This window comes from Spinacia oleracea, chromosome 3, assembly GCF_020520425.1.
Source record: "Spinacia oleracea cultivar Varoflay chromosome 3, BTI_SOV_V1, whole genome shotgun sequence".
Taxonomy (NCBI): domain Eukaryota; kingdom Viridiplantae; phylum Streptophyta; class Magnoliopsida; order Caryophyllales; family Amaranthaceae; genus Spinacia; species Spinacia oleracea.
The window spans coordinates 34,154,490-34,165,483 of NC_079489.1; the positions used below are offsets into that span (position 1 = coordinate 34,154,490).

Below are 10,994 nucleotides of genomic sequence, written 5' to 3' on the forward strand. Positions count from 1 at the left end.
ATTTTTAAATTAGAAATTTAAACATGAAATCATATTCCCCTACTCACCTTAACAAATTTACAGATCTAATCAATTAATAAAATTAATTTTCAATCGTAAAAATCATTAATTTAGGGTTTTCACAATTAGGTTTATAATTAAAATTTATGGACGAATCAAAATTTTAAATCTTCATAATAATTATAAACATTCAGTAGGAAATGTTTCAATGAATTATAAGTCGAATAGAAAATATAATTAATTTGTAAAACCATAATTATTCACGTTTTAATTAATTAAACACGAAAAGCTCCAAAAAATCATACTTTGGGGATGAATTTCGCAAATCTGAGCACACGAGTTCAACTTTTAAACGCCGATTCCAATCGATTTAGAATCAGAAAAATCAAAAATCTGACACTTTTCGAAAACAAAAGTTTTTTCACGATTTATCCAATAATCCGAAAAAAATAATTTCGAAAAGTACAAAAATTGACAAAAAATTCGACTAATATAAAAAAAATGAATTTTATGCTAAAATATACTTTAAACACATGAAGCTCTTGATCTCACTGTTGGGATTTAAAGTTAATCTTATTAACAAAAAGGAAACAATCCTGAAGCCAGGATTCATGTAAAAGTATAGATTAAGCATACTTACGTTTAATGCGTGTACTCCCACTTAGTCTACGAACACGAACAAGAACTCCATATGTAGTTCCTCTACAATAGTCCACCGGCATGTTCGGATTCGCCTTGATTCCGTTAGCTTAAAACTTTCTCAAGGTATTTTGGCTATGGAGGTTTTTAGATCTTTTTAGGTTTTTCTTATTTGGAGGGAAACTAAAAATCTAACTTGTTTTATTAGAATAATAACCCTAGGTATTATAATAATAAAACCATAGTCCAAGTAGAGAAAACCGGCCAAGGGCTTGAAGGCCTTTTGCTTGGCCTTCCCAGACACAACCACATGGCCCAGCAAGCTATGGGCTTTGCTGCCCAGCGTTGTTGCTGTTGTTGCTACACAAACGCGCGCCCAAGGCATAGGCTTGTTGGGCCGCTACTGTTTTCCTTAGCGTGCTAGCAGCGCTGCTGGCCTATAGGCCTTGCGCGCTTGGCTTGTGGGCTGGCAGCATTGTTGCGTGTGATTTCGTATCCGCGCTTATGGCCCTACGGCCAACATTCATCGTATAGTACGTGACAATCTAATGTATTACAATATGAAGATTCGTGTGGCCAAGCCCCACAATATACGCGATACGAAATACGATTCTGATCCAACGACTTATCGTATATTGTTTTCCGATCTAAATTTCCGATAAGCCATTAAATGAATTTCCGATTCATTTAATTCGGAGATCCGTTATATCCCATTGGTGTGACCTTGTAGGTTCAGTCAAGAGTAAGCTGTGAGCCTAATAAGGATTAGAACTCACTGATCGGAAGAAATGCTCCAACTAGCTGTTTCGATCACTTGATCTCATTGAAATAACTATTACGTAATTAATATGAACCTCAGTATTTGACCATTGGACCTTGGATGAAGGACACATTTCCTTCATGATTCGCCCCCAATTCAATTTTGTTGGGTTTTCGATTGTATGGGGTTCGATTCATGGGATGAAAGATTATTGGGCTTTGACGATGTTGGGAGGGATTGCTCTGGTGTTTTTTGTGAGTTTGAAGCGTTACAGAGCTTATGACTTAGATTTAATTACTTGATGTTGAAACTATTACTGAGTCTTTGCTGCCTACTATTCGCTTCTTGCACATAGTAATGGTAGAACATTGTAGATGAGTTCGGTGCCAGCAAGAGGTATTGAATAAGTGTTGAGTTTCAACATTCAAAGGTTCCTTGGTTCATATTCTTAGAGTCATTGGAGATATTACAAGCCATTGTATATTTTTCTTGAGATTTTCAATTAAACTTCTACCAAATTCTGGTATAATTTTCTAGTTCTTAATCTTTGTTTGGTGTGGATTGTTTACTTATGTTGCAATGTGGTGCTATAATTTTTTGATTGAAATTGAATAGTGTTGTTCGTTGTCGATATTGAGTTCGTATGTTTTCCAGTTTCTCGGAGTAATGGTTTATGTGTTGATTGTTTGGTTGTTTTCTAGAGATTGGATAATGGGTGTTTGTTTTGTTGGATGATGATGAAGGTTGGTTGCTCCTATGTTGATGTTACTTACTTGGTTGGTAGTCAGTTTGATGTTACTGGATGATGACTTATTCAATTGGTGTTGAGCTTTGTTTCGACCTTACACAGTTCTATTTTGAGGCCCATGAGGTCTTGTTTGTCATATTTGTTACTAAACTAATTGACTCGTAGTCCAAGTTGGTCAATTTTCTCTAAAACATAATTCTATTAAACCTTTTGTTTCTCTAAATTCTTAAGCTTCTGAGTTGATTTGATTGTTTCTCAAATCAACTATATTGTTTTGAACCTAGATCTGTTAGATTAATTCTCTTTCTAATCATTTACTTCTTAACTGAATTTCTCTGTTCCTTTGCTCTGATTGGTTTATTTTCCTCTAAACCATATAAATTCCATGATTTCCGTGATCCTATGTGCATGATAAACTATTTCCGCAAACTCGGATTTATGTTTTCTTTTTTCTGAAATCTGTACATTTTTCCTCTGAACCGTTTATTTGAACATTTACTCATATCCTCTTTGAAATTTGATCATCAATTTTATGATCCCTAAATATTTTAAACACATTTCCAAAATTCTTTTCATATCATCCCAACGTTTTGAGCTGCAATTTTCTTCCAAATATACATCAGACATTTCCTTGTTTGCTCCACTTAAAAGTAGTGACACCGTTGATCTTTCAATTCCCCATACAATCTTCCAAATCTACGCTAAAGATCCTCAAGTAGAAACTACTTCCATTAATCCTCAAATCAAAAGCAAAATCTAAAGGACAGAGAAAATGGAACAACAGACTGAAGAAAGAGTACATTTTATTTCTTCATGATTTTCTTCCACCTTGATCACGAAAATAACAGTCACTGAGTACCTTTCAGTGAGTGATGGCCTTAACCACGAAATTGATTCTAATACTTAAACTGAATTCTACATATGAACATTCTTCCAATGATTTCGCGAATTACAAGGAGTAGTTTTTTCCTAATTCATGACAGTTTATTTCACATAAATGAAGATGATCAATTGCTCATTTGTTGATTTTGATTATCAATTGATGATGATAACTGGGGTTGGAATTGAGGAAACTAGGAGGAAGAAAGGAAGGAAAAAAAATAAAAGAAAAAAAGTAATAGAAAAAAATTATTTGAAACAAAATAAAATTATAACGAATGATTACATGATACGTGTAGGTTACCTACTATATCGGGTTGGTGACTGGTTAGGTGCAATAAAAGTTAACGGGATGAATTTTTTTGATTACTAGATAGTAATCCAAAGGTTGTATTTTTAACGGAAAATCGTTGAAAGGTTAGATTATTTAAAACAACTACCTTTTTGGCCCGTTCGATAAACGAGTTTATTATAAGAAGAAGAATTTTTTTTAATTTTTTTTTAACGAAATGAGCTCCTGTTATGTGTTTTTTTTGTGGTTGTATATTTTCCTTTCTTTCTCACACTTCATTATTAGTCTTCACATTTATATATTTACCATTGATGAAAACATAGTTTTTTTTTTTTATAGTATGCTGAAAACATAGTTAATCATACATGCTACTACGTATATTACATAAAAATTATGCCAATAGAGCATCTACTATGTCTCGAATTAAAACTAAATACTTCGTTTATCATAAACCATAAAATCGTAAATGAAAACTGTGACGTTTTGGTCACGAAAAGAAGTTGATGCTCATATTTTCTACCTGCTGTAAAATCTTTCTTTTTCCATAAGAATTTAGATGCACCTGAAATCTCTAAAAGAGGTTATATTGTCCCGTTCTCAATGTCATAAAATCCGGCTTATATTCCAGCTTCTTTACGTCATTTCGTGTATTCCACTTTTACGCTTAAAATAGTTGTTTACGTCATGTCCATAAAATGTTCGATGAAATGCTTGAACGAAATATAGACTCTTAATGACTTTCATGACGTCATTACTGCCCACTTAAAGTCGTATTAATATTAAAGACAAATGACATTCCCATCTCGTAGAACATAAAAATACCCTTGGTTGCACCTAATAATTTTCATCACCTCGAGTCATTAGCATTATTATGTTCATGTTACTCATCGTGTATCCATTAATGAGAATCAAATTTGCCTAATTCATCCTGTCCAAACAAATTATCTACTTCACCATCAAATATGCCGATTGTCATGGATTTTCCAAATTTAGGAAAACATGATATTGAACCCAATTGAACAAAATTCAGAAATAATACTTTAGTGGCTTTAATAGCTACTACTCAATAATTAGAAAGACCATAGTAGGAAAACAACAAACCTGCAAACGAACTCAATAAACTCCTTAGCTTTAATTTATCTTTTCCGAGAAATGTGTCACAACACTATTATTGTTCGTGAAAGAATCTAAACTAACAGATCAAAGAAAAACCTAAAAACTTTAATTCAAATCAGAACCATAGCAAAATTGGTAGATAGCATGAATCTAGAAATAAATTAGAACGAAAGAAATAATTATGCTTAAAATGGATTAAAAAAAAGATAAATATAGGGAAGGCAAATTTACCTCAACTAAAATAAGATTATATAAAATCAATTAAGAGAACCCTTGCACCGATTTCGAACAATTTTAGATTTGAAGACAAAAATGCCCAGCTTGTAAATTTCTTGGAAAAAAAATTATGAACAGAAGATTAAGATTGTTGCAATGGAGGAACCCGAATGAAAATTGATTGTGGGTATAAAAACTAATTATATCCATAAACTCCTACCTTTTCAAATTCATCCATTTATAAATTGATTAGTTAATTAATTAATGATTTTAAAGTTACTAAAAACCTTTCAATGAAGGAATGAATGAATTTGAATGAAATCGTACGAATTAATATTGTCATTGATTTTGAAGGTTGAGGGATGTTAGAGATAATGAAGGTGAAGCATTTTGCATAAATCTTTGTTGAATCATAAAGTTTTTTATTTTTTTATTTTTATTTTCTTTATCTCTATTATATAAGTGAAGAGGGGAGGGGTGTTTTGGTAACACCACTTTTGGTGTCCCCCTAGGATAAGACTAAATTACCCTCTAAAATTTCACAATTAAATTCAATTAAAAAGCTAATTATTTATCGGATTTTTCACCAAATGCCCCCGAGGTTTACTTTAATGCACCAAATACCCCTAAACTTTCCAAAATGCACCAAACACCCCTGACGTATGCAATAATATCATTAAATGCCCTTTTGTCTGACGGACGTTAACCCTCCGTTAGGCAGTTAGTTCGTTAAAACATAATGCACCGAATACCCCTGAGGTTTGGTAAAAAGCACCAAATACCCCTGAGGTTTGGTAATTTTTTTTCCAAAAACTAGCCGTTGAATTTGAATAATATAGCCGTTGCAGTCAACCATACACTAATTTCCCTTATATATACCATACCCAACAACAACACCACACTGCCCTAAACCCCAATCCCCCCCCCCAACTGCACAAACAGTCCACCCCAAACCCCCACCTGCACAACCAGAACACTGCAACAAGAGCACCAACAACAACCAGAACCCTGCAACACCAGCAGCAGCAACAGCAAGAACAAACAACAACAACAGCCAGCAGCAACAGCAAGAATAACAAGACAACAGAGCAACAAGAACAAACACCAATAGCAGCAGCATCAAGGACTTCAACACAGCACAACACCAGCAGCAAGAACAACACATCAACAACAAGAATAGACAACACCAGCAGCAAGAACAACACAACACAACAACAACAATAACAAACAACAGAAGCAGCAAGAACAGAAGCATCAACAACAGAAGAAGCAACAACAGAAGCAGCAACAACAGAAGCAGCAACAACAGAGCAGCAAGAACAACAACACAGCATGAGTTCTTGTTCCAATACATCATCATCCAATCTGTTTTCATACATACTTGTTCCAAACAAATGTTGTCCTATTTGTTCCAAAAAATGTGCAATAAAAAGCTCCGAGACATCCAAAAATCCACAGAGGCTATATTACAAGTGTGATCCTTGTAACCATTTTATGTGGTGCAAAGGAAGTGTTCTACACCAAAATCAACAACACCAACAGCAACAGAGCAATATAGAGTATGAGGGAACATCGGAAGACAACGACAATATAAGTGACGAACTGAAGAAACTGAAGAAAAGATTGAAAGAGCTCAAAAAATTCCAAGCTGCAGCAATTAAAATAGGAATTGTAATGTTTTTGTGTCTAATGTTTGTAGTAAAGAAGTAATCAAGACAAACAATGATGGTTGTAATGGCACGAGCACATGAATTTCATTTATCAATAATATGCAAGTCTTTGAACTCGTAACTGAAATAGTTTGTTTCCAAAATAAACCGAACATCAAGTTGTCGGTAGCTTTACAAAAAAATGCCAAAAGGTGCCACAACCTAAGTTGTTTTTCAAAATAAACCTAAGCTTTAAAACAGAAATACTAAACTGAATCCTAAGCTTACTTCTAGTTATGCAGCTTTGGACTTCTTGCTGCTCGATGCATTAGATGTTGGAGCCTTCCTCTTCCTAGCACCAGATGTTGATGCACCAGCAGAACCAGCAGCAGCTGCAGCAGATTCTTTCCTCTGTTTTGCAGTGGAACCTCCTTTACAGGTTCTTGAGTTATGCCCAATTTGCTTGCATTTCCCACACTTGACAGTGGTGTTTCTTTTCCCCCTCTTCTTCTCATGAGCACCTCTTCTTCTCTGCTTGGCTGGTCTGCCAGCTGCCCTTCTCATTAGTGGGGGAAGAATCCTAGTTAGCTCAAATGTAGGCCACTGTGTTGAGTCAGGCATGGGGTGAATATGCTATGAGTATGTGAGCTTATAGGCTGCCCCTTTGAAGTAAGGAGAAACAAAATCTGTAGGATTGAGTCTTTGATGGTATATTACCCTAATAGCATGCTTGCAAGGTATACCACACCCTTGCCATTTCCCACAACCACAAACTCTAGCAGCAAGCCTAATAGGGAACTTCACATGACCATCTAAAACCTCAAATTCACCCCCCCAGCATTAGTTGCATAACAGAACCTCGAGTCAGCACTCCTCTCTTCAAGCTCCTTAGTAGCATATGGCGTCAATTGATCGGGTCCAATATCAACAGCTTTATCAAATCTGGCCCCGATCTTCGTCATGCACCAAGACCTTATTTCTAACATAACAGAATACAATAATTGGCATCACACATTTTAATGCAAAATAAATACCCGACTCGGAAACTTGAACACATACCCGACTCGGAAACTTGAACACATACCCGACTCGGACACTTGAACACAAACCCAACTCGGACACTTGAATACAAACCTAAATAAATAAGTTCCAATGACACAAAAATAGGATAAAATGTAAAGGATTACCTTCAAGAAGTGGCAAAACAGGAAGATCCCTAAAGGGTTTGGTACACGCGTTGAAGGATTCCACAAAGTTGGTGGTGTTGTGATCACAAGTGACCCCAACATCAAACTTGTGTCTGGACCACTGTTCAGGCACTTTGTCAAGATATCCCACTGCTTCTGGGATGAGTTTGCCAATCTTTTCCATGGCTTTGTTGAAGACATATGGATTGTATGCATCAGCAGCAACCCAGAACAAGTCATGGAAGGCTGTGCCACTGTATCCAGCTTGTCTGCAGTTGGTATACAGATGCTGAGCACAGACCCTCCTGACTTCTTTGGGGAAAACATCATACAAAGCAGATTCTACTCCCTGCATAACACAATTCCAAGTTTCAATAACTAGGGAAGTGAACCAGAAAACTGAAAAAAATATAAACAATACTACAAATAATAAAAACCAAGAAAGGGAGGAGTAATTACCCTCATTCTGTCACTAATAAAAGTCCAGTCATCCCTCTGGCACCCATGTTGAACAAACATAGCCTTCAAACTTCTGAAAAAATAGGACCATGTGTCCATACTCTCCGTACTCACAATGCTATAGGCTAATGGAAAAATCTCATTATTCCCATCGATAGCAACTGCAGTGAGGAGAATTCCCTTATAGTATCCACTCAAATGTGCACCATCAATGCCTATGATAGGCCTACAACCTCTTAAGAAACCCCTAACTTGTGCAGCAAAGGAGAAAAAGCAAGCCTTGAAACGGGGTGTCACGTTACCAGAATCTACAGTCCAAGTGACCAAGGCATAACTCCCAGGATTGGTAGATTTGATCATTTCAGCATAGGATGGTAAAAGGGCATATGACTCATCAAAACCTCCATAAATTTGCTGCCTCCCAAGGCTTCTCACCTTGTACATCAACCTCTGTTTCACTTGTACCCTATAAATCCCCAATGCCTTTCTTTGAAGTGTCTTAATTGGGATTTCTGGATTTGCTTCAATGTCAGGAAGTAGTTTGGTGCATAGCCACTGAGATGTCACCATGGGATTCTCCTCAAGTCTCCCACAAGACTTGTGCTCACTGACAAGAGTTTTAATGGCCCAACTGACCCCATCCAACAACACACAGGCATGGATCCTCCAATTGCATGACTCAACCAGACACATTGCAGTGAATCTGGTTGTATCAGCCTTTTCAACACTCACAGCAAATCCCTCTTGAATACAGAAGTCTCTGAAGACCTCCATGAAGTGTGTCTTGCTTTGGAATATCATCCATGGTTGCAACTTGATAGTCCCCCATGGCATGCTTCCCACAACTTTCCCATTTGCATACAAATTATCCAGCTTATTACTCCCATCTAAATGATCCTCAAAACTTCTCTCAGAAATTACCTCCTTAAGAACATCTTGTTCTTCATCTTCTTCAATTTCTTCGTCAATGAAATCGTCGGAGTTGAAACCAGTTTCACTATCACTCTCAATCTCCTCAAAATTTTCATCATCACTCTCATCATCCCATTGCTCCTCTTCCTCCACATTGTATGCAGTGGGTTTCCTCACCCTTGAACCAGCAGGCCTTCCCCCCCCTTCTTAGGAACAAACTCACCCGTCTTCTTAGCATGACTTATGGAAATTCCGAAACCCCTCCCTTTGTTTAACTCAGCCCTGTTAGGAGGGGGTGTCTGATCTGGCTGGTGTTCTGTTTGATGTTGTTGCTGCTGTTCTGTGGGTTGGTGTTGCTGTTGTTCTGTTTGTTGTTGTTGTTGATGTTCTGTTTGTTGTTGTTGCTGATGTTCTGTCTGTTGTTGTTGTTGCTGTGGTTGTGTCTGTGGTGAGGTTGGTGGTGGTGAGGGACTTCTTGGTGGTGGTGATGGATTATTTGGTGGTGGTGAGGGACTTCTGGGTGGTGGTGATGGATTATTTGGTGGTGGCCGGTGAGGGCTCTCTTGGTGGTGATGGAACATTTGGTGGTGGTGAGGGCTCTCTTGGTGGTGGTGAAGGCTCTTTTTGTGTATTTGGTGGTTGGGAACCTCCCGGGAAAAAGCAGTCAGCATGTTGTGAGCTGTAAACACGTACGTACTCTACACTTAAATCCTCAACATCATACACAGGCACCTCAACTGCCACTGTGTTTGCCAATTGCTCCTCCAAATCCCTTTGAATCTCAGCCTCCCTTTCTAACCTTCTCCTTTCCTCTTCCCTCTCCCTCTCAAACTCCTCAGCTTTCCTTCTAAGTTCTGCAGCCTTCCTTTCCTTCCTATCCTTCCTTTTCTTAACTGCAGTCCTAACTTGGATTGAAGTTTCCTTCTCATTTGCCTTCTCTATCCATATTTCCACAGTATCTGTGCGCTTAAATAAACCCCACATGCCCATCAAACCAACATCATTCAACAATTCTACTCTTTTATTCGTACTAGGATTAACATAAACCAATCTAAATAAATCGGGAATCAGAACATCTTGCTTAATAGAATCATCAAACAAGTCATCAACCAAATCCATGTAGTTCGTTTCATCGGTATCTTGTACCCTCACATCAAAATTCCGATCATTATAATGACATAACAACCAAATTGCGACCATCCTATACAAACAATAAACACAACACAAAAATTCAAATTAATGAACTAAATCATTAGGCAAAACAACAAAGCACAACCAGACACTATGTTTTACCATTAACACCCCAAAATTCAAGTTAACCCATCTCATGGAAAAATCACGATTTTAGCAAAACCCTAACCCTAATCAAAGCAAAATTCGCAAAAAATAGCACCAAGAACAAGAAACGAATTGAGTGAACTAACCTTGACACAATTTTGATGAAGTTGAAGCCACAAATTCCAGTCCTTTGCTCTCCTTGCACCCACTTTTGTAGGACTCGCGAAAACTGCAGATTTTTGGACCAAATTGTCGATCTTTTCGTGGGGATTTACTTCGACTAACTATTGCGAGTTGTTTTACACAAATCCCAGCGAATTTCGATCTTTCTCTCTCTTTGGTTTGGTACTCAAGTGCTCTCTAATGGTGTAAGAGAACAGAGAGAAATGTCGAGGAAGAAGTTGGGAAGTTAGGTTTTAAATTTTTTTTTTCTTTTTTGATATGGCGCCAGAAAGGACAAGTAAGGGCAACAAGGTAAAAACATGGTAACGGAGGGTTAACGTCCGTCAGACAAAAGGGCATTTAATGATATTATTGCATACGTCAGGGGTGTTTGGTGCATTTTGGAAAGTTTAGGGGTATTTGGTGCATTAAAGTAAACATCTGGGGCATTTGGTGAAAAATCCGATTATTTATTGATTTAAAAATCTGATTATTTATTGATTTTAAAAACTGAAAAATCAATAACAAATCAGGAAATTTTTTTGGTGTCATCATTATGGGCTAACCCCCATACGTGTAAAATTTAATGGTCTAATATTTGGAGATCTTTGACTTTCTATAAAATTAGGAAACTATTATGGCATTTATTTTCCATAAGAATGATAAGATATGATTATGTAAAAAAGATAAGAGTATA

At 36.9% G+C, this 10,994-nt stretch overlaps 1 protein-coding gene across 1 annotated transcript; it reads right to left on the minus strand.

Annotated features, from left to right (window-relative positions):
• Positions 1-6,593: 6,593 nt before the first annotated feature.
• LOC110778830 (uncharacterized) lies at positions 6,594-9,976 on the minus strand. The gene is made up of 6 exons (XM_056839014.1): positions 9,505-9,976; positions 7,946-9,060; positions 7,487-7,835; positions 7,158-7,278; positions 7,017-7,086; positions 6,594-6,902 (listed from the first exon to the last, which is right to left on the minus strand). The coding sequence occupies exons 1-6, from the start codon at positions 9,974-9,976 to the stop codon at positions 6,594-6,596; spliced, it is 2,436 nt and encodes an 811-aa protein (XP_056694992.1).
• Positions 9,977-10,994: the final 1,018 nt, after the last annotated feature.